At 48.3% G+C, this 27,603-nt stretch overlaps 2 protein-coding genes and 1 long non-coding RNA gene across 8 annotated transcripts in view; 2 read left to right on the top strand and 1 right to left on the bottom strand.

Moving 5' to 3' along the window:
• The first annotated feature begins 4,474 nt into the window (after positions 1-4,474).
• Cplane2 (ciliogenesis and planar polarity effector complex subunit 2) lies at positions 4,475-13,675 on the top strand. The gene is made up of 7 exons (XM_076933848.1): positions 4,475-4,809; positions 5,053-5,202; positions 7,689-7,841; positions 8,314-8,438; positions 8,788-8,924; positions 9,118-9,395; positions 9,637-13,675. Exons 2-6 carry the CDS (start codon positions 5,091-5,093, stop codon positions 9,365-9,367), a joined length of 777 nt encoding a protein of 258 aa, XP_076789963.1. The 5' UTR covers positions 4,475-4,809; positions 5,053-5,090; the 3' UTR covers positions 9,368-9,395; positions 9,637-13,675.
• LOC143442304 (uncharacterized) lies at positions 10,806-25,387 on the bottom strand. The gene is made up of 4 exons (XR_013110350.1): positions 24,573-25,387; positions 23,405-23,574; positions 20,584-20,693; positions 10,806-10,846 (listed from the first exon to the last, which is right to left on the bottom strand). It is a non-coding gene; the product is annotated as an uncharacterized LOC143442304 (long non-coding RNA).
• Positions 24,361-27,603, top strand: part of Arhgef19 (Rho guanine nucleotide exchange factor 19) — a 17,452-nt gene continuing 14,209 nt past the window's right edge. For 2 of the 6 annotated variants that reach the window (XM_034503752.2, XM_034503751.2), the window contains exon 1: positions 24,361-24,627. The gene's annotated coding sequence lies outside the window, so the exon portion shown is untranslated. Of the gene's footprint in view, positions 24,664-25,394; positions 25,502-25,681; positions 26,612-27,603 lie in introns of those variants that run through there. The other 4 variants (XM_034503749.2, XM_076933843.1, XM_076933845.1 and 1 more) reach the window with 4 other exon arrangements.

Below are 27,603 nucleotides of genomic sequence, written 5' to 3'. Positions count from 1 at the left end.
AGGGCTGCTGAGAACAGGAAGACGTGCTCTACTACCCTTGAAAAGGGGGAAACTGACCCTTACCCCAAGGCAACAGGACACTAGGAACCCAAAGAAACTCACCCCTGTGGAGCCTACAGCTGCCTCACAAGGGTTTCTTCACCCCAGTAGCAACAACAGAGGAACCTCTACATTCAAGCCCAGTTAGTGAACTACGAGTTCACTGGGCTTATGTGTAAAAGTGTGAGTGACACCCAGATGGCAGAAACACTGAAGAGTCTCACCCCAGAATAAACGATGGCCTCCCCAAAACTGCAGAGATGACGTCCACCCTTTAACTAATTTTCCTCCTGTAGATTCTACTTGGTGAGATCACATACATTGGGGCACAATCGGTACAGTTAGGTGGGGGTGCAGGAGGGAATGGCGGCTGGGATCTCAGGTGAAGGCCTGTCATCCTTTCTCCTGTCAGGGACAGTCAGCAGGCCTGATCTTGAGAGGTCTCTGTAGTCTCAGGTACTCTGATTAAGCTAGTAATGGCTGTCACACTTGGCAGATAGTGTTCTGCAACAATGCAACAATCACAGTGCATCCTTACATGGGGCAGGGAAAGATTATAACCAGAATCCTAGTAGCAGGAGAAAATCTGGTCTCTCAAGACGAGACCAACATTGAAGGGCTCAGTACAGAGCTCTCCCAGCAGAACCTTGTGAGAGATGGCTTTGTGAGTAGGTGACTCCTCCTACCATGCATGAGCCCCTGGCATTTAAGCAAACCTCCGACAACACTGGACATTAGCCCCAAGGCTGGGGAAGCAGGAGATTAGAGAGAGAAGAGAGGGAGGGAGGGAAGGAGGGGGGATTGGCACTTGAGAGGTAGAAGCAGGTGGATCACTGTATTCCAGGACAGCCTGGTTTACTGGTTTACATAGTTCCAGGACAGACAGTGCTGCATAGGGAGACCCTGTCCCACAAACAAACAAACAAATAAAAATAAAGATGAGGAAGACGGCCGGGCAGTGGTGGCTCACGCCTTTAATCCCAGCACTTGGGAGGCAGAGGCAGGCGGATTTCTGAGTTCGAGGCCAGCCTGGTCTACAGAGTGAGTTCCAGGACAGCCAAGGCTATACAGAGAAACCCTGTCTCGGAAAAAAAAAAAAAAAAAAAAAGATGAGGAAGACGAAACTTGGCATGTTAATAATGTAGAAAATGAGACGTAGCTGAATCAGAGTTTACCTGGGAATTATGGAGCTGAAGAGACTGATTTAGAGATCCACTAAATGAGGCAGGAGGTGGTGTGTGGTTGTGTGGTGCACTTTTTTTTCCCCTGGGCTTTCAGTTACACCCAAGATCCTGTGCACACTGAAGCACACTACCATTGAACAAATTCTGATGATGGAAATGCCTGCCTAGATCTTTGGCTCCTGCCTTTAATCCCAGCACTCAGGAGGCAGAGGCAGGCAAGTCTCTGAGTTCAAGCTCAGCCTGGTCTACAAAGTGAGTTAGTTCTAGGACAGCCAGTGCTACACAGAGAAACCTTGTCCCAAAAAAAAAGAAGGAAAGAAAAGGAAAGGTAGCCTCCTTCCAATTAGTTCCTGCCCTCTGCCAGAGATGGAACCTTGTGCATGCAAAGCGGGTGTTCTCGCCAAGCCACGTCCCCCCCCCCCCAAATCATTGAGCCAGGCAGAGTAAGAGTCAGTGCTTCATCCTTCTAGAGCCTAGAGAAGGACAGACCGGATCTATATAATGAAATGAGATGTAGAGCCCAGAAAAATGTGCCTGAACCAGGGGGTGGTATTGGGGAAAAGACATCAAGGAATGTGGCCGAGTTTGGAGTGGATGAGGTGTGGAGCACTGCCTAGTGTAGCATGGGCAAGACCCTGGGCTGAATGTAGCACAGCACACAGCTGTGTAGGGAGCAAAGTGCTGAGCCCCCTGGCTCAGTGGATCTGCTGGTGAAGGGGTTACTGAGCAGTACCCACCACTGCGCTCAACACATACATCGTGTCTGCTGCTTGGCAGGTGGCACCCCACCCTGTGGACCTTACACCTGAGCCTGGAGGTCAGGCACAAGGGCCAGATGAAACTATAAACAGCAAAGCAGAGAGGGGTGTGCCTGTGGCATGGTTGCGCTCTTCCAGAAGGATTTTCTTTAATTTTTAAAGAGAGAGAGAGAGTGTGTGTGTGTGTGTATGTGTGTGTCGCGCATGTCCTGGGATCCAGCTGACAGACTGACAAAGCAGTAAACACTCTCTCTCCACTGCTAAGCCATCTGTCTCTCCAGCCCCTCTTATTTTGTGTGTATCTCTGTGTGTGCCTGTGTGTTTTTGTGTGCGACTATGTGTGTCTGTGTCTGTGTATGTTTCTATGTGTGCCTCTGTGTGTGGGGGGGAGGTATGTCTGTATCTTCACAGATGCACATATGCCACAGTGAAAAGATAACTTGTGAGTTGGTTCTCTCCATCTGTCATGTAAGTTTCAGGAATTTTTGTTGCCTTCTATGTGGGCCCCAGAGATCAAAATCAGGTCATTAATCAGGCCTGGCAGCGAGTGCTCTTATCTGCGAAGACTAACTACTACCACATAGCCCAACTGATCCCAGGAGGCCTTAAGAGGCCTTAGGTCTCAGCTGAGAGCTGACTGTGGAGAAGCTGGTCAGAGAAGACCAGGTGGAAGGACCATCAGGGACAAAGGCCCTGCTTGCTCTGTCTGTAACCAGGGAGTCTCCACCCATCCATGACTGACAGTGCCCACCTCTGGCCAGACCACTCACATCCTATACCCACCGTCTGTCATGTCACCTCTCCCGCCTCTTTTAAGGCCTCTTTTTCTGATACTCTGGTCTGCACCTCCTTTCCCCCTCAGTCAGGGGAACCGCTATCCATCCAGTTGCTGGAGGGTCATCATGATGTCAGAAGGAGGGTTGGGTGAGCAGCAGAAGCCATTGTGGTGGTACACCCTTGTAATTCCAGCACCCAAGAGGCTGAGAGGCAAGAGGACCAGGAGTTCCCCAGGCCAATCTGGAGGGCTTAGTGAGAGCTTGTCTAAAAAAAAAAAAAAAGAAAGAAAAAGAAAGAAAGAAAGAAAGAAAGAAAGAAAGAAAAAGAAAGGAAGAAAGAAAGAAAGAAAGAAAGAAAGAAAGAAAGAAAGAAAGAAAGAAAGAAAGAAAAAGAAAGAAAGAGAACGAACAGCAGGGGACTGAGCAGAGAAGAGGCCATGTCATTGCACACAGAGAAGGCAGTGGCAGAAACCAACCCTGCAGTGGGGTTGGTTATTCAGCCTCCAGCTGCACGGAGATACTTGTCTGTTGTTTGAGCCCCCAGGTCCTGGTGCTATCAGAGCATTACAGTATGTGCCGTGTTAAATGTGCAGGCTCTTGTCTCCTACAAGCCAGACCTGGGCAAGACTGGATGTGAAGTCTAGAGGCCCAAAGACAATTCAGATCTCGGCGTTCCTGGCCTACGGAGAGAGCTGTGAATAATCCTGACGGGGTAGGTGGATCCCTAGGCTACAGACAGGATCCCATCCCAGGAGCATCGCACAGTGGGTTCCAGCCAGAGTCTAGTAGGAATGCTTTCCTCTGGTACTTCTGCCTTGCTGCCCTGTAAGCCAGTGAGTGAAGCGCCCTCTCTTGTGCGCCTCCTCCCTTCTCACCTCTGTCTGCCTCTTGTGGGTTTGTGGGCCCCTGTCTGCTATTGGCTTCACTAGCACCTCCTAGGTGCTGAGGGTGAAGTCCTGAAAACCCAGAACCCAATCTGGCTGGACAGATAACGTGTTTTTAGAGTCAGGTAACCAGGCTTCTGAGTCTGTTTTTCCACCGACTAGATGTGTTCCAGCTACTTCTTCATCTGTAGTAGCAAAGACACGAAGCTGTTTATATAGAGATCAATGTCCACACACTCCAGGGCAAATGGCCCTCACCCTCACGGAGCCTACTTAACTCATTCCTTGCAAAGCAGTGGCTGGCCCTCCTTGAAGACACTGAGATGCTGGTGAAGATAATAGAAACCTCTCAGAGTGTCTCAGACACCCTCTCATCTTGTCCAGCTCACAGGCATTTACTGAGCCGCCATCTTGGGGGTTGCCTACAAGTCCAGACTGGAGCATCGAGTCCCAGGGCAGGACTTCCGACTCACCCTTGCTTCCCAGCACCAACCAGACGCTGGGCACACACTTGGGGCTTGGCGATTGTTGATTGTTGAGTGACAGGAATGAAGAAATCAATTAGTAAACACATGGCTCTCTATTCAGCCTTCATACAAAGTCCCTTGACGTCTCAATCCAGCGGTATCTGACTCTGGAGCTCCTGGGAAGGATTGATGGAGCCGTGATGATAATAACAGGAGCATAAGAACCAAACCTGCTGAGCTGTGCTGCCCAGACATAGCCAGACATCACGGTAGTACATGCCAGGAGGAGGAGGAGGAAGGAGAAGGGAAGAGGAGGGGGAGGAGGGGGAGGAGAGAAAGGGAAAAGAAAAAGAAAAGAAGAAAGAAAATATATCCACTTTGTAGAAAAGGAAACTTAGAGACGCAGAAAACTGAGGAAGCCTCCTTTCTGGGGGAGGTGATCATGTCTGATAGGAAAATATGAGCTCACATTGGTAAAGCCAATAAAGATCCTGCTTAGGGAAGGAGCTGCAGACCTTGCAAAACTCACCAAGACCAGCCTGAATTCAGGAGCCCCGCCTCCGCCTGCGTCGTCATGGCAACATTTCTGCACATGCGCCTTGCAGATATCGTCTTGGCCTGGCGGAAGCAGGCTCTGCCGGCTGGACAGAAACGAAGGGCGGTCTTTTAAAAGGATCGTCACCCTGCTGGCGGGGGACTGTGTAGGTTTGGGGGTCCCAGGAGTCGGAATTGAGGGAGTAGAGGCGAAGCGGGGCTTGGAGGGAGTTAGGGCAGAGGGGGCTTGTGGAAATACCTTCCCAGGTCAAGGATGGGCTAGTTCTCTAGAGAGTAATGTGGAAGAATGTAGATGGAGATCCAGGTTCCAAAGGAGAGCCAGAGAGAGATTAAGGACCACGGGATCGCCTTGGGATGATGGTTGCACCTCTCTCCACTCCTACACCCAGAATTCGGACACATTTTTACCTCACTGGCGTGCTCAACCATGGCCAGACCTCCCATGCACGGTTCGGTGATTGTCCCAGACTGGCATGAGACGGTCGAGGGCAAGGAATACTCAGCCTGCATCCTGCGCAAGAATCGCCGGAGGGAGTTTGGTAAGCGCCAACCCAACCCCCAGCCCGCGGGACCCTGGACCTCGCCACGTGCCACTAGCGCACTTTTGATTCTCCCTGGGGCGGCAGAAACAGATCCGTGGGACCTGCCCCACAGCACTTCTTACCATGGAGGTCTCCTGGGTGCCGCGTCTCTAGCCTCTAGTCTCAGGCCCCCTTCCCCAAATTTCCTTAAAGCTAATACCACCAACAGAGCCAGGAACATGGAAACAGCCCATCCTTGCCAACAGCAAGTGTCACCAGAGATGCTGTTGACTGAGCCCTCACTTGGGGTCATGCCCTCTGCTGGGCACTTTGAACAGCAACCTTGCAACCTTGTTTTAGACAGAGTTTCACTATGTATCCAGTACTCGTTACCTAGACCAGGCTGACCTCAAACTCACAGGTGGACTCCTGGCCTCTGGCCTCTAGATGCTGGGATTAAAGAAAGGCTCCATCATTCAACTTTTTTCTCTTTTCTTTTTTTTTTTTCTTTTTGGTTTTGTTTTTTTTTCAGGACAGGGTTTCTCTGTGTAGCCCTGGAACTCACTCTATAGACCAGGCTGGCCTCGAACTCAGATCTACCTGGCTCTGCCTCCCGAGTGTTGAGACTAAAGGCATGAGTCCCCACGCTCTGCCTATTCAGCTTTCTATGTATTTATTTTGATGTATATGAGAGCTCTGTCTGCATGAATACCTGCAGGCTGGAAGATGGAATGGTTGTGAGATGCCATGTAGGTGCTGGGAGTTGAACTCAGGACCTTTGGAAGAGCAGTCAGTGCTCTTAACTGCTGAGCCATCTCTCCAGCCCCTATGTGCAAGTTTTAAGAACTCATAAAGATCCCAATGAATTGGTTTGGAGATTTATTTGTACTAGCAGTGAATACTTCTGCTTATCTTTCCCCACTAAAGAAGGAATTGTAAAATACAATTATTTTTATGTATGAAAAATCCAGATTGAATAGTAACAGTATCAGAAAAAAAAAAAAAAATTCAAGCCAGAAGGTGGTGGCACACGCCTTTAATCCCAACACTTGGGAGGCAGAGGCAGGGGAATCTATGAGTTCTGAATTCGAGGTCAGCCTGGTCTACAGAGTGAGCTCCAGGACAGCTAAGCTACACAGAGAAACCCTGTCTTTAAAAAAAAAAAAAAATCAAACTTAAAGGGGTTGGGGCTGGAAGAGCTGGAGAGATGGCCCAGCAGTTAAGAGCACTCCTTTTCTGAGAGCCTAGGTTGAATTCCCAGCATGCACTCAGGCAAATCACAACTGCCTGTCTCTCCAGGGAATCAACCCCTTTGTCTGGCCTCTGCAGGCACCAGGCATGCCCGTGGGATGCATTCACCAGTGCAGACACTCGTCAAAATAAATGTATAAATCTTTAAACAAAATCAACAACCACAAAGAGCTTCGTGCTTGGGGCCCAGTGAGGTGGCTCGGCCAGTGAAGGACTTGCTGCATAAGGTTGGCAGCCTGGGGTCCCCAGAAAGCATGAAGAAGCGGAAGGAGAAAACAAACTTTACAACTTCACATGTGTAATGTGACATGCACACCCACACCCACATCATAATATACATAATAATAAATAAATGCTTAATAAAAACCCCACATGATATATCTCTTACACATGTGAAGTTTGGGGCTAATAACTGCAGTGACCACGGTTTGTAAATAACTTACTTTTAAAAAGTATGAGGGACTGGCGTGTGTTCCAGGACTTAAGAACACTGGCTCCTCTTCCAAAGGACCCAGGCAATCAACACATACATGGTAGCTCACAACTGCCTGTAATTCCAGTCCTAAGGAATCCAGCACATTCTTTTGGTCTGCAGGCACCAGGCACGCCGGATATACAGACATGCAAGCAAAACACCAGTGTGTTGTTTCTTTAAGATTTATTTCAGCCAGGCAGTGGTGGCACACGCCTTTAATCCCAGCACTTGGGAGGCAGAGGCAGGTGGATTTCTGAGTTCGAGACCAGCCTGGTCTACAGAGTGAGTTCCAGGACAGCCAGGGGTACACAGAGAAACCCTGTCTCAAAAAACAAACAAAAAGACTTATTTCATGTGCTCTATCTGCATGTACACCTACATGCCAGAAGAGGGCAGCAGAACTCATAACAGATGGTTGTGAGTCACCATGTGGTTGCTGGGAATTGAACTCAAGACCTCTGGAAGAGCACACAGTGCTTTTAACTGCTGAGCCATCTCTCCAGCCCCAACACCCAGTGTTTTACCTATGTTAACAGCAAAGCATGCTCAAAGGAGTATGTCAGGCCCCCAACAAACCTCTAGAGCAGCTGACAATGACGAACAGATCAACTCTGAGATCCTAGAACATCTGTGTGTGTGTGTCCTGGGCCTCCATGGGGACAGAGCTGAATGCTGAGACCCAAGCTGCCTAGTTAGCTTTTGAGATAGGGTGTCTCTCTCAGGGTCTGAGCAAGTGCAGAAGTGACTCCCCGACTCCCTGGCTCCCTCCTTGCCACAGGGTTGCTTGAACGCCCAGTGCTGCCCCCTTCTGTGGTCATTGATACCGCCAGCTACAAGATCTTTGTATCCGGGAAGAGTGGTGTGGGCAAGACAGCACTGGTGGCAAAGCTGGCGGGCCTGGAAGTTCCTGTAGTACACCATGAGACCACTGGTGAGTGAGTTTAACCCTCAGCCTGTCCTTGGTGGCCTTCCACAGAATAAGGACAAGAACCTGGTCCCTGACTACATTGGGGGGGGGGGGGGCGTATATATATTCATGCCATTTCAGTCGTGTTGATTGGATTGCTACTAGAGACAGTGGTGGCCACACGCCTCGTGTCTAGTTGATATAAAGGTAGATGTTCAAGGCTTGCTCGTGCCATAGATAGGCTTCTGATCCATCTATGTCCCAGGACCTTTGAGGTCTTCCCTATACAAGCAGTGAGACTACTTTCTCCTGGCGAGGACTCCTACAGAGCAAGACTGTGACTTCCTGAGTCTGAGGATTCTCCCTGGTCAGGGACTGTGCCTTCCATGTCAGAGTGGTGACCCACAGGGTGGAGATGTAGCTCTTCTTCTTGCCCCTTCCCAGTCCCCAACCCCCACCATCCCACTTCTGAATGGCCAATCCCAATTCTCCTCAGGTATTCAGACCACTGTGGTGTTTTGGCCAGCCAAGCTGAAGGCCAGCGACCGTGTAGTCATGTTCCGTTTTGAATTCTGGGACTGTGGCGAGTCCGCCCTCAAGAAGTTTGATCACATGCTGCCGGTGAGCTGGGCAGGTGGACCTCGGTGGGCTCTGGGTGGAGGTCATTGTTAGAGACCCACCGTGTCTTCAGGAGCCTGACTTGAACATTAGTTACCTGGGAACAGTGTGCTGGGCTGGCTGCAGGGCTCAGACTGGCACTGGGGATTGCATCCCAGCCACTCTCTGCTCTGGACCTCAGTTTCCTAGTCTATGAAAGGAGGGGTTGCTGCTGATTCTTCTTGGGGTCCTGAAGCTAGCCAAAGGGTTCTAGACCTGTGAGATCACATGACCATGTGGCAGTGTGCCATTCATCCTAGGAGGTTACGCGGCCACGTGGCGGTGTGCCACCAGCCTGCCTCTCTGTCCCTAGGCTTGTAAAGAGAATGCGGATGCCTTCCTCTTCCTCTTTTCTTTCACGGATCGAGCCTCCTTCGAAGACCTTCCAGGACAGTTGACACGTGTAGCCGGTGAAGCTCCCAGGGTTGTCAAAATCGTTATTGGCTCCAAGTATCCTTTGAGTGGCCCCTAGGGTGCTCTCCTGTTAAAATAGCTGTCCTCCTGTGAGGCTCAACCCGTAGGTTTCCATTCAAGGGTGTCTAGGACCTACCCTAGACCCTGGGTATGGCCTCTCAAGAGGAGGCCAAGGTCTGACGGGCTGGTGACCAGAGCCTCTTGCCTAGGCACCTTAACCCTCCTGCAGGTTTGACCAGTACATGCACACAGATGTGCCAGAGCGGGACCTCACGGCCTTCCTGCAGGCCTGGGAGCTGCCCTTGTTTCGGGTGAAGAGCGTGCCAGGGCGGCGGCTGGCAGACGGGCGAACACTGGATGGGCGGGCTGGGCTGGCTGACACAGCCCATGTGCTCAATGGCCTTGCAGAACAGTTGTGGCACCAGGACCAGGTGGCAGCCGGCCTGCTCCCCAGCTCCCCAGACAATGCTCCTGGTTGAAGGTTGACAGCAACCTGAATAGAGACTGGTACTGGCGATCCCCACTTCTATCTGAGGACTGGCTGGGGAGGGCTGTCACGTGACAGTAAGATGGGGCATGAGGCTCCAGAGTTAAAAGGTCTCCTAGCTCCCCCTGTCCTTTACCCTTCTGCAGCACCCACAGAATGGTGGCGGGGGGGGGGGGTGCTCAGATAAACCCTGTTGTAAGTTTAATATTTTTAAATCCTATTTTTGATGATGGTTCTTATGTGCTTTAACCTCCTTTGTAGCCCACCACCCACCAGAGGCAGTGGAAAAGAAAGGACCTGAGGAAATGTATCTGTTTAGAAAGGTTCTTTGGAGCAACCCCCACCCCGGTCTGTGTTGTCTGGAGATCAGCAGTTCAGTTCGCAGGAAAGCAGCGGCCGCTCCATCCACTCGCAAACACTTCACAGATACACCACAGTCCGGTTCGGTAGAGTTCGGTTAGCATACAGGAATCAGCAGGGGTGGCGCTACGTAGCAGAGACAGCCAGGCTGGGGTCTCCAGGAGGGACCTGGGGGACACCAGAAGTTCTTGGCTGTGCCTCTCTCAGGGAAGTGAAGATCACTGAAGACAAGACCCACGAGCGTTGCCCAGCTAGCTGTACCAGCAAGCCAAGCGCTATCACTTCATGGAGTCCTATTTATACCCTCCAAACATCACGTGTCCTCCATGTGCCTGGTCAGCACCGCTCTTGCTTCAGCTTGTGTCTATGGAAGTGGCAAAAAACGGTAGCACGCCACCAGAAGTTTCTTGGTGCATTTCTCTCTGTGGAGTCCTGACAGATGGCGCTCAACTACATGATGTAAGGCGGACCAATACATGTGTGTTGTGAGCAATGAATCCTTCATCACGTGTCCCTTCACGTGCTTGCTTTAGCAGAACATCCTCTCTCCTGTGTCTGCTTCAGCTAAATGTTCCTTTAGAGTCTGCCGTAGCCTTTCACCTGCGTCCACTTCAGGAAAACACTCCTTCACGTGTTCACCCCAGCAAAACACCATCCGACACAACTGAACCTCCAAAGAACCCTTAAGTTTTCACTTTGTACCCCCTTTCTGTTTAAGAATTGTTTTATCTCTAACATTAACAATCTATATGGAAAGAAATAATTATAAGAACATCACATTTTCAATAAATGGCTTATGTATAATAGTCAAAAAATCATCTAACAAAACAACCTTAAATTTCTATCAATAGACAATGAATAAAAAAACTAATATCTATCAATATACAATAATTAAAGAAAAAAGTTAAATTTCTTTTTTTTTTAAGATTTATTTATTTTTCATTTATATGAGTACACTGTCACTGTCTTCAGACACACCAGAAGAGGGCATCAGATCCCATTACAGATGGTTGTGAGCCACCATGTGGTTGCTGGGAAACTGAACTCAGGACTTTTGGAAGAGCAGTCAGTGCTCTTAACCGCTGGGCCATCTCTCCAGCCCTTTTATTTTCTATTAATAAAAAAAAAATTAAAGAAAAAATGTTCTATTAATATACAATAATTTAAGAAAATACTTAAATTTCTATTAATATACAATAATTAAACAAAAACCGTATACATCTACTAATATAGAATAATTAAACAAAAACCCTTATATCTATCAATATAGCATACAATAATTAAAGAAAACCCTTAAATTGAAACAAAAAACCTTAAATTTTTATCAATAAACAATAATTAAGCAAAACGACCTAAAACCCTACCTAGATGATAACAACTATAACACATCAAGCGACCAAAATTACCCACCCACCCCTGCTTAAAGGACTGGGACGGTGGTCTTGAGATAAATATATATATATTTATATCTTGAGATAAATATATATATATATATATATATATATTTGTTTCCTAATGAATTGGGGTGAAGAATTACTATTTTGGGCATCAAGGAAAAAATGGTTAGCCTGAGAAAAGCTAGCTGTAGCATTTATTGCCTGGTCTCTGTATTTATCCAGTCTCTGCCTTGTCTGTCCAGTCTATCTATGTATTGTCCATCTCTTTGTGATGGACTTGGGCTAGCCCTTTTGAAGTTGATTTGCGTACATTTTTTTTTTTCAAGAAATCAGTAGTTGAGACAGTCTGTGAATTACTTGGGCCATTTGCTTTGTGAAGACATCCGTGTCTCAGGTGATAAGAGGCTTCCTTGGCCAGATTTTTGTTAGTCCAATCCAAGCTTTATAAGTTATGTTGGTAACCAGATTCTTTTATTTCCTGTAGATACATAAGCAAAACCACTCCCCATCTTAACACTATTGCCAGTTTCCATTCTAATGTCAACACATCCTTACAGTGCATCAGTTGCCCAGTTCCTCACTTTTCTCCATAACCCAGTGTCTCTCAGCTGCTGCTGTTCCTTTTTCACCAAAGTTAAGAAAATCGAGAGTTATCGACGCATTATTTAGCCTGTCCCTGGGTGTTCTTACTCTCCCCTTTTGTCCAATAAGGTACAATTGGCTCTTTTTATAATTGCTTGTCCTGTGAGATTGTCCAGTAATATGCTTTATATTATAATATGCAAAGAATTGCTTCATCTTGTTGGATACATATGTGGGAGCATTGTCAGCTTGAATTTGTGCAGGGATCCCATAATTGCTATTATTTCCAATGAATGTGTGATTACACAATCAGCCTTTTCAGAACCTAAACCATTGGAATCCCGAGAACGTGTCAATGGTATGGTGCTTTCTGCAAAATGGAAAACATTCATCTGCCAGATGTCATTTCTTTTGTACCCCAAGCATTACTACCAGCAGGTAAGGGAGTTTGGTTGTACAGAAAACATGTAGGAACATTGTTGTTGTTATTATTATTATTTCCTTGGCTTGTGGCCATGTGATGGAGATTTTTTTTTTCTTTAAACCTTTCTCATTAACATGCTGCTTCGCATGAAATTCTGAGGCTTCCAACACATGTCCTATTAGTAACTGGTTGATTTCCTTGAGCTAATGGACCAGGCAAACCTGTATGAGACCGAATATGAGTAATAAGTAATGGACAATTTCTACCTCTGATGGCCTGTTGTAATTGTATAAATAATGACTCTTTCTGCCTATAAAGAGTCGGTAATTATGTTAAGAGGTTTAGGATAATCTAATAATACCATAAGGATAGCATACAATTCTGATTTTTGACCCCATGTATACAGCTTTTTGGCCACCTTACTTACTTTATCTGACTTGTAACCTGCCATCCCCCCATGTTGTTTGCATCAGTATAAAATGTTGGTGCCTCTGGAATCGGTGTTCTCTTTCCTTTATGTGCAAGAATCTGAGTACGTCTTTTTATAAACTGTTTATAAACGGTTTTGATAAATGTTTGCTTTTCAGATATTTGTTGTTAATTTCACCCAAGAAGTAACTACAAGCTTTTTGCCAGTCCTCGTTAGTCAGTCACCCGTAATGGCATAACCTCAGCCTTTGTAAGAGGTACAATTTCAGCCAAACCTGTCCCTACCAGCTGACATAGTCTTAGTCTACCTTGTATAATTAATTCAGAAATCTCTTCTAGATATGTCTTCAATTTTGTGCTTTGTTTAGAGCTAAGAAAATCCATCCCATAATACTGTCTTCCCTTTGCACAATGAGCCCAGTAGGAGAATGAGTTGAGGGTAAAATGACCAGAATACAATCAAGTTTAAGATCAGTTCTATCCACATATGTCTCTTGCTGTCTTTGTTCTACAAGAGTTAACTCTTCCCCCCTCCCCCTTGCTTTGGCTATTAGAGATCTTGAACTGTATAAATTGGAGTTTCCTTGTAATGTTCTAAACAACTTAGTTAACTCATATGTACTTAATCCAATTATAGGCCTCAGCCAGTTAATATCTCCCATTAATTATTGAAAACTGTTAAGAGTTTGCAATTAGTCCCTACGAGTCTGTACCTTTTGTGGTCGAATTTTTTGTTGACTGATTTTATAACCCAAATAACTAAGGGAATCTCCTCTTTGTATTTTTTTTCTGGAGCAATCTGTAACCCCCAGCATGGCAGAATTCTTTGTGTTACCTTAAACATATTCCCTATAACATCTTTGTCAGAATCAGCCAACAGAATGGCATCCATATGATGATAAATGATTGAGGGAATTGCTTATGAATAATTTCTAATGGTTGTTGCACAAAATACTGACATAACGTTGGACTGTTTAACATTCCCTGTGGAAGTATTCCTTTAGTGGATGACTGCTGTTCAAAGTAGGTGCTGAGAAAGCAAACCTTGCCCTGTCTTTTTCATGCAAGGGTTTTGAGAGAAAAAAAATAAACCAATCTTTCAAGTCAATTATTATTATAGGTCATGACTTTGGTAACGAGGATGGTAAAGGAGGTCCAGGCTGTAAAGGACCCATTGGCTGAATTATCTTATTGGCTGCTCTTACCTCTATCGTCACACTCCATTTACCTGGTTTCTTTTTTACAGCAATCACAGGGGAACTCCATGGGCTGATAGACTGACTCGTCTACACGTCGAGCCTCCAGCTGCTCTCATACCAGTTGTTCAAGGGCCTGCCATTTTTCTTTGGTTATGGGCCACTGCTCTTGCCAGACAGGCTGGTTTGATAACCAGTTTACAGGCAAAGCTGTTGGTACCTCCCTCGGCAGTGGCCCCTTTAATAGATTCAGAAACTCAATCCCTGTGACGTCCTGGTTTTTGACCATGGGAACAGCTTGTGATTGTAGTCTATCACCTGAATCAAAACCTTCTCCGGGAGCATCTACCATATCACCCTAATTTCCTTGTTTGTTGTCCCCGGAATTGCAGGAATATTAATTTGAGCATCCCATTGTTGTAAAAGATCCCTTCCCCATAAGTTTATGAATAAATCAGCCACATAAGGGCTCAACTGCCCTGTTTGCCCTTCTGGTCCCACACAGGTAATCCACTGGACACTTTGTCTTATTCGTGATAATTTACCAATTCCGATAAATTGTGTGTAAACCTTCTGAGGTGGCCAATCTGGATTCCAAGACTTCTGGGAAAGTATACTAACATCAGCCCCTGTGTCCACCAAACCCTCCATGTCAACATCATTCATTTGTACCATTAATTTGGGTCTCTAATCATTAACCACTGTTGGCCAGAGCACAGGTTTTCCAGAACTCCCATAATCCCCTGTCCTTTCTACTGGAGCAGCCTTGCCCTTGATGTGAGGAAGCAGCAGTTGGGCAATTCTACCCCCTGCGTCAATTTGCATCTCCTTCTTCACATATGCTACAATTTTTATGTCTTCCTTGCTGACCCATCCACTGTATCTGGATGCACAATAAATCTTTGAGAAGTTAGTCCACTTCTTCCCCAGATTATTCCCACGGTCCCTGAAGGTAAGGGACCATACACACCAGTGGCTAACTTATTCAACCTGAGGGGTACCTGTGGGCAGATCCAAAGCTGCACTTCCTTCTGTAGCATTCATTGGATCAGATTTTCTTGCCTATTCGGTACCTCCTGCCTGACCAAAGGAACACAGACCATATTGTTTTCTGTGGACCCTCGACCTGACAGGGCCCTCAGCCCGTTTCCTGATGGCAAGAAGGTACCTCGTATGTCTCTCTTGGACCAGCAATCCACTGACCAATGTTTGCCTTTTCCATGGCAATTTTCCAGAGTGCAATACCCGGGGAAGCCTTTGTGGCTCATAGGGACCAGAACCTGCTTGTTCTCTGACTACAATTACCGTATTCTCTAGAGTCAATGTACCTGTTATTTTGAGTTCTGAATCTTTTAGCCTTACAATTCCTTTGGAAATGACCAAATTCACCACCAAATTAAAGCATCAGGCATTTTGATTCCTGATATCTCTAGCTATGCTTTGCCCTATGATATTGGCATTAATCTCCTGAGAACCAATACCAGTTGTTTCCCTTATCCGTTCGTCTATAGGGGCTCCGCGTGCTTTCAATGGTCTGATACATTCTGTATTTGCATTTTCTTTCTTTCTTTCTTTCTTTCTTTTTCTTTGGCCTCGAACTCAGAAATCCGCCTGCCTGTGCCTCCCAAGTGCTGGGATCAAAGGCATGCGTCACCACTGCCCGGCCCTGTATTTGCATTTTCAAAGGCCAATATTTCTATCAATGACTGTCTAGTTTCAAGGTCTGTTATGAGCTGAATTCAACCTCTGTATGAATTTTGTGAAGGTTTCTCCAGAGCTCTGTATTATTTTAGTAAATGAGGTAGGTTTTATTTTCCCCCAAGTTAGTTCCTCAACCAAATCCCAAGCTGTGAAAGCTGAAACATGACATTGTTCAATGACACCGTCCTCAGATGGGATTTGTTCTTCTAAGTCGGCATAATGCCCTTCACCCAGCAGCTGCTCGTTAGTAACACGCATTTCCCCTTGCTAAATTATGTTATGCTCGTCTTGTGGCTCTGTGCCTCTACCATGACAATTGTAACTGTTGCCCAGCTTCTAGAACAGCTCACACCAATGCCTTCCAATCTTGTGGGATATGTTATATATGTTATATAGCCCAGTTATGTTATATAGCCCAGTTATTTAGCATTTCTTTGACAAAGGAAGAATGTAAACCATACATTACAATAGTCTCTTTAAAATGACTTAGATCGGGGGCTGGAGAGATGGCTCAGTGATTAAGAGCACCCTCTGTTCTTCCAGAGGTCCTGAGTTCCAATTCCCAGCACCCACATGGAGCCTCACAACCATCTCTAAGAGGATCTGATGCTCTCTTCTGGTGTGTCTGAAGACAGCGACAGTATACTCACATAAAATAAATAAATCTTTAAAAATAAAATAAAATAAAATTCAGATCTAACATTTCTACCAGTCTCCAGGTCAATTCATTACAAGCCTATCCACCATGGTTACCAGGCAGGCATATGCTGCAGACCGGAAAGGCTGAGAGTGCCTGTGTGGGGGAAAGGCTGAGGGTGCCTGTGTGGGGGAAAGGCTGAGGGTGCCTGTGTGGGCCCAAGCACATTCTCTGGTGGTGCACTCAGCTGCACCTAAACCTGTTGTACTGTGTCATTTCCTGCTCTTTCAGGCCTCTAGAAGCAGGGTGGGCCGGCGGTTTACCTTCCAGCCTGGTTTGCTTCCCGCTTTCCTCATTCAGTCTCATTCTCCAAGCCTGAACTTCACCCCCACCCCACCCCCACCCCCATCCTGTTGGCCTCTTCATGTTTCCCAAGCACTTCCACCTCTATCAGAAAACTCTCTAAATGCATTGCCAACTCTGCAATTTTCTCCAACAGAAGAGAATTTTCCAGTTTCCCATTAAACTTTTTCAAAATAGGATACATGAAAACTATGAAGCAAAACCAAACATAAATAAATAAACAAACAAACAAACCAAACCCCTTCTGGGAGCAACGCAGGATACCAGCCAACATGGCTGCCATTTTGCCAATCTTCTTAAACAACATTGCTAAGCCCCTATAACCTGCAGCGACTAGATGCCTCCCCTCCCCGCCCCTCCCCCCCCACCCCCAGTCAGGGAATACCAGCTTCAGCGTTCCCACATCTCAGACTGCCTTTCCCCACCCCCACAGTGGTGTCTCAGTGTTTCCCTGAAGCCTAGCACCTGCTCAGCAGCGGCGTTGGGATAAGAAGGTCAAGCTCCCCGGAGTTTTGCCTCCCCAGGGACCGCGCCCAACAGCAGGGTGAACAGGGATCCACAGACTAGGGGAGGGAGGCGTGTGCAGAGTTATGGGTGGGGTCTGAGTCAGGGCAAATCAACAGAAGGATAAACTGGGGGTGGAGACAACGGTCAGGGAGCACTCAACTCTTCTAGGAAAACAGTTCAGGAGGACTGAGGGGTACTTAAAGGGTGACCCATCAGGAAGATGAAGGAGAACTGGGTCACCTTGAACTGTTACAGCGGTCCCCATGTGCTCAGCTGACACACTGTCCAGCTGCTGATGTCCTGCTAGGCACTCAGCCTACGACCCGCTGCAGGTAGACAAGGCATAAGTTCACCTCAGAGATGGAGTCTCCTCAGGTGGCTCAGCAGATCAGAGCACTGGCTACTCTAACAAAGGACTCAGGTTCAATTCCCAGCATCCACATGGTGGCTCAGTGGGGTGTGTAACTCCAGCTCCAAGGGATACAGCTTCCTCTCCGGCTTCCTCAGGTACCAGGCACACATGAGGCACTCAAGTGCGTAACTCCAGTTTAAGGGGATTTGGTCTGTGAGGACAGCAGGTACACAGACATACATGCAGCCCAAATACTGTGTACATCAAATAATAAAACTGTAAAAATCAATAAAATAGCTAAATAAATGCTACAACCTGCTCACAGCCTTGCTGTGTGTGCTCATATAGGATGCACTTGGTGATCCATTCAGACCTTCACTGAAGCCTGCAAGTCCCTGTTTCCTAGCCTGACTGTTCTGGCACTAACTGGCCCCTTGACTAGAACACATTCACTTACACCCAGGGCCTTGGCTCTATTTTCTGCTGTAATTCACTTTTCTCAGACATTATGTTGTAGGTTTCAACATTACCACCACCTTCATAAGGCTTTTATTTTCTCTCTCTCTCTCTCTCTCTCTCTCTCTCTCTCTCTCTCTCTCTCTCTCTCTCTCTTTCTTTCTTTCTCAAAGCCGAGGACTGAACCCAGGGCCTTGTGCTTGCTAGGCAAGCGCTCTACCCCTCTTTCTTTCTTTTAAGATATATTATTTTATTTTATTTACATGAATACACTGTACCTGTCTTCAGATACACAAGAAGAAGGCACATTGGATCCCATTACAGATGGTTGTGAGCCACCGTGTGGGTGCTGGGAATTGAACTCCGGACCTCTGGAAGAGCAGCCAGTGCTCTTAACCGCTGAGCCATCTCGGCTTTCTTGATCCATGTAATCCCTAGATGCCCTGTCCCTCAAGCTGGTGTGTATCACGATTTACTGTGTCTGAGCTCCTATGGGTCAACTCATTATCAGTGTTGATTGGGTGCCCATCTCCTGCCGCTAGAGTGAGCTCCACGGGGGCAGAGACCGGGTGTGTGATGACAACCACTTTACTGCCAGTGCTCAGAATAGTCTTTGTCATGGAGAAGATGCTTAGTAAATGGTTGTTGAATTAATCCATGGGTTTTTGATCTCTCTCTCCATCTATCATGAATCGGTAATCCACTCAACGGTTCATGCTTTCAGAAACCCTCATCTAGAGACTGAGATATTGGCCTCTCTCTGCCCAAGGGCACTGCTTTCTGCTGCTCTTCCTGCAAGAGTGACCATTGTTCTGACCACACCGGTGGCCTAGGACTCTGAACAGACCTGAAGGAAGCCTATTACCCACAATGCAGCTCCCATATGCACCTGCTTTGCTTCAATACTCTTCATAGACAGAAGGCTTTGGCTTCTTTGTTCTCGGAGGATTGAGTCCTCTGGGTGTCCAGGACCCTAGTGACCCACCCTCCTCTATGAAAGCCCTCCCTGATGCTCCAAATCTTCCCACAGAGATGACATTTTTTTTTGGTATATATCATGTTTACTATGATCTTCTCAGCATTGTTGAGTCCTGCGCTGGCAACTCCTTGTACCTATGGGGCAATGGGAGGGAGGAGTACTCTTCCAGGCTCTAAGTGGGCATCCTCCAGTTCCTCCCAGTCTTCCAATGGGTGGATTCAGGTAACAGCCCAGCCCTACACCTAGTTGACAGTATTGCCACCAGCCGTACCACACTCAAGCTTGGAACAGCCAGGTCCACACCAATGTGACTGGGCAGGTCACCAGAAAAGAGTGTGTGATGTGCCTAGTATGGTGGCGCGTGCCTTAATCCCAGCACTTGGGAAGCAGAGGCAGGTGGATCCCTGAGTTTGAGGCCAGCCTGGTCTACCCTGTTTCAAAAAACCAAAAAGGAGTTGTATGATCTCCGGGCAGAGCTAGCAGCCCCTCCAGCTTTGGATCAGGTGTACCTGGCTAACATTAGGGGATGGTGGTTTCCCTGCGTGTATGTCTGTGTGAGGGTGTTGGATCCCCTGGAACTTACAAACAGTAATGAGCTGCCATGTGGGTGCTGGGAACTGAAACCAGGTCCTCTGGGAACAGAGAGTGCTCTTAACCACCCAGCCATCTCTCCAGCCCCAATTTTGTGGCATTTTTCAAAGTTGGGGTGTGTGGGGTGCCGACAGAAGGCAGTTATCATCCTTGCAGCCATCTTGAGCCGTTTACCCTGGCAAAAGACTTGATTACAATAGCCTACAACAGCTGAACACACTCTGATACCATCTTGCTTTAGATACCCAGGATTTTCCCTTGGGTGTGTGAGACTTAAGAGTGTGTGACTTAAGGGCCTGACTTAGAGATCAGATTTAGAGACAAGACCTAAGGGCATGACTTAAGGGTGTGACTTAGAGGCCGGGCAGTGGTGGCGCACACCTTTAATCCCAGCACTTGGGAGGCAGAGGCAGGCGGATTTCTGAGTTCGAGGCCAGCCTGGTCTACAGAGTTAGTTCCAGGACAGCCAGGGCTACACAAAGAAACCCTGTCTTGAAAAAACCAAACAAAACAAAACAAAACAAAACAAAAAAAAACAAAACAAAACAAAACAAACAAAAAAAACCCAAAAAAACAAAAAAACAAACAAAAAAACAAAACAAAAAAAAGGGTGTGACTTAGAGGCGTGGCTTAGAAGTGAGACATAAAAGGTGAGAGGCAGACAGAAGAAATCAGTAGGAATTAGGCATTGAGGAAGAAGACACTTGGACTAGAGAACTCAGAAGAAGAATTATTAGGCATTAGACACTAGGCACTTGGAGGAAGTAACTTGGAACTTGGAGGCACTAGGGACTTGAAGAGAAGAAGAGAGACTGAAGAATAAACGGGATTGAATCACACTCTGTCTGGTCTCCATTCTTCGAGTCCGTCCTCACTCTCTCTCTTGCTGAACCCCAACCCTCGGACCGGACCAGCTTGGAGCAGTGCAGGCTCTAACAATTTAGCCCCCAAGGCTTTTGGCAGTGCAGGTTCCAACATTGACAGAGCGTTCCCCAACATTTTGGCCCCCAAACATGGAGCAGAGTGGTCTGCAACAGGGGTGAGGGTAGTCCTTACCCCTCAAATGTGCAGTCTTTCGGAGACTCTCCTTCCACCCTGTCAATGACCATGGCAACTGCATAGTAACAGCATCCCATGGGACTTCCACCCACAGTGGCTCCTAAATCAGTCCCCCTTAAAGACCAGAGGCTTCCATAGGCAGCCTTACCACCTTTGGATGCCAGATTCATCTTACACAGGATTGGCTGCTGTCATCTCCTGGGAGAGTTTCCTCCATTGTAACATGGTGATCCGTTACTAGGAAGTTGTGGTTCCCAACTTCTCCATTTATTTCTTCCTTTAGCCCTGAGGGGAAGGACAGAAACACACACACACACACACACACAGAGCTGCTTGAGTTCATCAGTCTCTTCTGAGGGAGCCAGCCTGCAGCACATCCTAGACTTTATACAGGGGTATCCAGGAAGGGGCTCCAGAAGTGACTCAGGTTCCCTCTGGTAACCTCTGCTCTTTAATGGGGACTGGTCAGGACCCATAGCTGGTGGAAATCTCCAGGAGATGCTGTTAAGATGCAATTGCCACTGTCACTGCCAGTGTGGAAGGAGAGCCTCCTAGGGAGCCAGACTGCATCTTCTGGCACCACAAATGTGCCCTCACTCAATCACAGACTGAACAGTAGATACAGGCCACTCTCTGCAGATCCTTGCGGGGAAAGGCTTCCTGGGTATTGAAGTGGTTGACAGGTCCTTTCCACGCAGCCCTGACAACAGGGCTAACTCTTAGTGTGCAGGAATCCAAAGCACCATCATGGAGAAAGAGGGTAAGCCTCGGCATGGAGTTGAGATGTGGTGTGGTTTCAGAGGCGGAGGACACGTTGCCAGCTGATGTGGTGAGCCCACAGGTTTGTGGGGTCTCCTGGGCAGTGCAGCAAGAAGCTTAGCACATGGAATAAGAATGTCTGGGTAGCTCCCTGGGAAAGGGTGGGCATCATTACATCCTCAAGCTTGGTGGGGCAGGATCTGCTTAAGTGGACCAGTAGGTAGCCAGATGACAGTGCCAGCAGGGACAGTCAGCTATGCAGTCCCAAGCCCCCATGACTACCAACAAGGGTGTCCCTGAGAGCATCATAGGAGAAAGAGGTATTGACTGAAAGCCTAGAGACAGGGGCACAAGTCCCAGCCAGCCCTGTCCCCAGCAGGCAGTATGGCTTTGCTTCTCTCTGAGCCTGTTTCCTCACCGTGGGAATGGTGGGGACAGCAACACCTCTGTCCCTCCTAAACAGGGAGGAGTAATAGAACCAGTCTTCTATTGCTATTTTGGGAAGAGAATGAGTTACAGAGACCAAAATGCAGAGTCCTGGGGCATTGCCCAAAGATCCCAACTCCAGAGACCCAGTGGCTGCATTTGAGTCCCGACTCCAGCACTCTCAGTTTCTGGGGATTTAGGCAGGACCTCAGTCTCAGGTGCCTCCTCTGTAAGAGGGGACTAATTATGGTGCCTACTTTGAAGAGACTTAGGGGAATCACAGTGGCAATTCTTGGCACAGGCTATTGTGACACCATTATGGTTGTCACTATGTGGCTTCTCTACCCTGGAAGTAGAAGCAGCAGTTGACACAGCTTTGGGGCTCTCAGGTGGCTCACAAGCAGTGACAACTGTGACAAGTGGGACAACTGTGAAGGCACTGCGTGTAAGGGCTTTTTGATAAAAGTCTAGAGATGGCTGAGCGATCACCGGGTCATGTGACGTGTGTGTGTGCCTGTCTCCATGTGCATATGCCTCTGTGTGTGTATATGTATGTGTATGTGTATATGTATGTGTATGTGTATGTGTATGTGTATGTGTATGTGTATGTGTGTGCATGTGCCACTGTGTGTGTGTGCATGCCTGTGTGTGTGCAGTGTGCATATGTGTGCAAACCAGGCTCTTTCCTCCTCTCACACCAGAGTTTGTGCTCATGGCTATCTCTAGGGAAGCCTTCCTGACTGCCCAGCTGCTGTATTTAGGAGCTTGGTGGAAATCTGACTGGAGGCCAACAGCCTAGAGGGCACAGGGCATCCAGATTAGGCAAATTTGGATGGAGACCATGACCTACCCTTTGGTCTGGGTGAATTCCTGATGGAGGAAGGGAAATAGAGGGTGAGTGGAGGAAGCAGCGGAGGTTGGAGGAGGGGCTATAGAATAAGGAACTGGTAGTAGGTGTGGTCACATATGCCTTTAATCCCAGCACTCAGGTGGCAGAGGCAGGTGGATCTGTCAGTTAGAGGCCAGCCTGGTCTACAGAGGGAGTTCCAGGCCAACCAGGGCTATACATGAGAGCCTCTAAAAAAAAAAAAGAAAGAAAGAGAGAGAGAGAGAGAGAGAGAGAGAGAGAGAGAGAGAGAGAAGAGAAAACATAGGGAAATGAGGGCTGAGAAGGCTCAGGGGCTAAGAGCACTGGCTGCTCTCCCAGGGGACTCAGGTTGGATTCCCAACATCCACATGGCTGTCAATAACCCACTGCAAGCCCAGGCTTTTTGTTTTTCCGTAAAATACGGCTCATTTATTTAAGTATTTTCATTTCTGTTTGTGTGCTCCTTAGTAAATACGGCACCCACATGATGAACAGGCACATTTCTACCACAACACTGGCTAGTTTAGACAATATATTTTGATCATATTCTTTCCCCTCCCTAATTCCTCCCAGAACCCCTCTCCTCCTCCCTACCCAACAAACTTCATGCTCGCTCTTTCTCTCTCTTAAAAACAGAACAAGCTGAGGTGGTGGTGCCTGCTTTTAACCCCAGCATTCGGGAGGCAGAGGCAGGCAGCTCTCTCTGATATCCAGGCCAGCCTGGTCTACAGAGTTCCAGGACAGCAGCACACAGAGTCGTCCTGTTTTAAAAACCTTGGTAGTCAGGTTTGTGTTGGCCAACTGTTTCTGAGCATGAGGCGCTCTTGAGTGTAGTTGAAACACCCCATGTCACTCCATTGAAGAAGGCCAATGTCCCCTTTCCCCACCAGCGTCGGTTGCAAACAGCCTCTTGGTGAGGGGTGGGAGTTTGTGCTTGCCTTACCTTCTGCACGCTGGGACTTGTGCCTGGCTTGAGCTGTGCAGATCTTATTTATGCACGTTGTCACAGTCTCTGTGAGTTCATGTGCGCATCTTCTTGTCGAGTCCGGAAAGTTCAGTTTCCTTTGGCTTCCCCTTGCCACCTCTGGCTCTTACAGCCTCCCTGCCCACTCTCTGGAATAGACAGATCCCTGAGCCTTGAGGGTATGAGAAACATCTCCCATTTAGGGCTGAGGGCCCCTAAACCTCTCAGAGAGCTGTGGGTCTCTGTTAATTCCCCATCTACTGCTAGAATCTCCTCTGATGAGGGCTGGGCGATGTGCTGATCTACGGGACAGCAGTATGTCGTCAGGAGTCCGTTTATTGCTACGCTGATTAAGCAGAAGCATAGGAGGTTCCCCCCTAGGGCCCCAAACGAAGCCAAAGCAAATCTGAGGTCAAGGTCGTCTTAGTTATGAGCATACGTCTGCACCTGAGTGGAGGATGGGATGCGTAGGATGTGTAGGTCCTTGACAACCTTCCCTCCAACTGTTGGCCACGCCCCCTGGTACCAGAAAGACTCACACAGCCAGCTGAGTGGATCTGCCAACCTCCCGCTGGTGCCTGTGCCCTTCACCTGGCTCTGATCCAGAGCAACTACACACACGCCCTGCAGGTGGAAGACCCACCAGGCACGGAGGAGGGTGGGGAGCGACTGTAGGGACACCGTGCTAAGCCTGGGTGCGACCAGACCTGCCTGGGAGAAGGGCAGTGCGCTAAGTCCGGGAGGGGTGAAGCATGCCCAGGAGATGCAGGGCCTGCCTGGGAGGGCCGAGTGCTAATGCCTAGGTAGGGCAGGGCCTGCCTTGGAGGGGTGCTGAGCCTAGAGGGCGGGGTGTGAAGGGGGAGGGGGCGGGGTGAGGAGCCTGAGAGGGAAGGAGGTGCTGAGCGTGGAAGAGGAGGAGCGTTGAGCCTGGATGGGGCGAGGCTCTGACTACAGTAGAGGGACCTAGCTGGAACCGCAGGAAGCTGAGTCTGTCTAGTACACAGCTGTTCAGAGTCGGCTGGGTCGAAGCCGCAGGACCAACTTCTAAGGGAGGGGAGGGGCAGGAGTGCAGAGCTCGGAGTCCACATCCGAGAAGCTCTTGGGACCCCCAAGTCCAAGGCATTTTACTACGGGCAAAGGAACTCACCCTCAACTACTGGAAAAATGCTGGCTGCGCATCTGGCTTCGTCATCCCCTTGGAGGTAGGCTGAGCCTCTGTCTGGGATTTGCAAACACGGGTGAGTTCAGGCTCTGACACCGGCCAACCTGCTGTAGGAGATTTAGGACAAGGTCAATGTGAACGTTCATTGTCAAGGAGCCAGAGAGGCGGCTCAGTAGTTAAGAGAGCTGGGTGCTCTTGTGAGGATCTGGGTTAGGTTCCTAACACCCACATGGTGATTCACCACTCTCTGTGTCTCCAGTTTTCCACGGGATCCGACGCCCTCATCTGACTTCTGTAGGTACCAAGCATGCACGTGGTGCACAGTCATGCATGCAAGCAAGCATTCGTACAAAGTAAAATAAATCGTGTTTAAATTGTTATTTTATTATTTTTTTTATGTGTATGAGTGTTTTGCCTACATGTTCATCACCTGTGCCTAGTACCTACAGGGACCAAAAAAAGGGCATCAGATCCCCTAGAACTGGAGTTATAAGGCACCATGTGGGTGCTAGTAACCTAACCCGGGCCCTCTCTGCACGAGCAGTTCTCTTAACCATTGAACCATCTCTCCAAACCCAAATAAATATTTTTCAAAAAAAGTTATTGCCAAGCTGCATGCTTGTTATCAAGCCCTCAGAAGGTAGAAACAAAAAGCTCACGGGTTCAAAGTCATCCTTAGCTATAAATCGAACTCAAGGTCAGCCTGGACTGCACAGTAAGTTTGAGGCCAGCCTAAGCTACATAAGAGACTCTATCTGAACAAAACTAAACAAAAAGATTAGTCGTTCTCTGGTCCCCTTTCCCCAGTTCCTTCTGATCTTTCTGGCAGCCTGACTATGGTGGACTGTGCTGGCTGTGATACCTACCAAGTTCAAGGAGAGGTCCTGGCAGTCCACCAAAAGGCCCTGCTTTAGGTAAGACTTCGGACTTTGGCCCCACCCACATCTGGCTGACCACACCTCTTACCTCTTAACTTGCGCCCCCCCCCCCCCGCCCTGGCCCCGCCCTTTAAAGCCCCACCCTCTAGAGTGGAGCAGGGATTGGCCAGGTTCCCTACACTAGTCCTGCCCTCGACACGCCCCCTTTACCTTGAACTTTCAGGGGCCCAGGGAAGCTTCTCTGCTCTGGAAAGCCTGCTCCACCCGACCCGGTGCAACAGAGGCACAATCTCCTAAGCTTTTTTTCTAGGGCTACCGCTTTGCCCCCGACCCAAGGTCCAAGCCCTCTGGTTTCCAGCCAGGGGTCAGGGCAGTGTCTCTTGGGAGGAATAAGCGGTTGGCGGTTTTTTCTCCATATCCTCTTCTTCCTGCTCTCTATGTAATGACACAACTCTTATCTCCCCACTCACTCTGGACAGTGCCATGGTCTCAACAGTGTCATGGTCCTTAGGTGGAGTAGAGGACGCCATTTTGAGCTTAAAGTCATCAATCAGATGTTAAAGAACCCACACTCTGAGGGAAGGTTCACTGGGGTCTGGACATGAAGCTTAGCAGGGCCTGTGGTATAGGAGGAGTAGGGGAAGAACTTAGCTAGCGGCCTGGAGATTGATGCTCAGGTAGAATGGTCGCCTACCAAATAAGAGGTTCTGAGTTCCAACCCCAACACTATGTAAACTGGGTGTGGTGGCGCTCGCTGTGATCCCAGCACTCGAGAGGTAGAGGCAGAAAGTTCAATATCCCAAGATTGTCCTCAGCTACACACCAAATCTGGGGTGCTGGGGGGAAGACTGTGGATGGTACTTACGTAGGTCAGGCATCTCCCAGAACACTAGTCAATGGTTAAGGATGAGGTAAGGATGTTGGCAGGTGATGGAGCCAGACAAACCTGGGTTTCAATACTGACTATTATTCTCTTTCTTTTTTTCTTTTCTTTTTGTTGGCTTATTCACTTTTATTTTTTTTTATATGTCTGAGTATTTTGCCTGCATGCCTGTAAGTGGATGTACCACAAACATGCCCAGTGTCCATGAAAGCCAGGAGAAGGTGCCCCTGAAACTGGAGTTACACATGGTTGGGAGCCACCATGTGAGTCCTAGGGACTGAATCTGGGTCCTCTGCAAAAACAGCAAACGTTCCTAACCACTAGGCCATCTCTCCAGTCCCCTGGTCGTTCTTCTTAACATAATGGTACCCCTCGAGCCTTGGTTTCACCATCTGGAAGAGGTGAAGGAACCTCACACATGGGAGAGTGCTCGTGTTTAGGGGCACAAGCCTCATGTACTCACTGGCTAAGTGGTAGCTGGCACAGTGTGGGCTTCAGAGGGTCATGCCGCATAGTAGGTAGACACATGCATGTGAAGGGCTTTGCACACAGGAAGTGTACTACAGGCTTTTAACACCGTGGCCGTCATCCTTCCACCCACCCTCAGTACTCCCGGGAATTGCACCAGCTTTGCCAATTGCAAGGCGTTCACGCACATGGCGGGTAGCACTGGGAGGAAGTGGCTTTACATTTTCTACAGGCTTGGCAAAGTTGTATGCCTGGCACAGATTATGGGCCACCCTGCCACCCCTATAGAGGTCTCCTTGACCTCAGCCATGTCGTTTGACCTTACTAAAACTCCCTGTGGGCTGCTCTCTATGTGAAGGTCTCACTGGTGACGCAGCTGCTGGAGACCTCGAAGCTGGTCATTCCAGCAGGAAAGGGCCACTGCTGAGGAGTGGCCACGCTGGCGGGGCCATCCAGAAGATGGCTAACTTTCAAAACTGACTTCCGTCCCCCAGCCATGCAGCTGAGTGTTCCTAATTTACAGATATGGCTCATAGGGGAGAGGGGGCACGCAGAGGAGGTCTCAAAGATCCCTGAGAAGGGATCCCAGATTTGGAAGTTCCTCTACAGAGCTTCCAGGATGTCCTCCACTCCCGAAAAGTCCCCACCCATACCTAGGATTTGGAAAGCTCCAGAGAGAGGTGTCCCACCCCCTAAGAGCAAAACCCAGCTAACCCCATCTTTAGGCAGCTGTCTGGGGTCCCTCCGAGCCTCTGGGAAGCATAGGACTCCCATTGTTCCAGCCCCC

The sequence above is a fragment of the Arvicanthis niloticus genome, chromosome 5 (assembly GCF_011762505.2).
Source record: "Arvicanthis niloticus isolate mArvNil1 chromosome 5, mArvNil1.pat.X, whole genome shotgun sequence".
Taxonomy (NCBI): domain Eukaryota; kingdom Metazoa; phylum Chordata; class Mammalia; order Rodentia; family Muridae; genus Arvicanthis; species Arvicanthis niloticus.
Note: the sequence above shows the minus strand (reverse complement) of the source record. Positions and strands in the feature narration are given on the sequence as shown.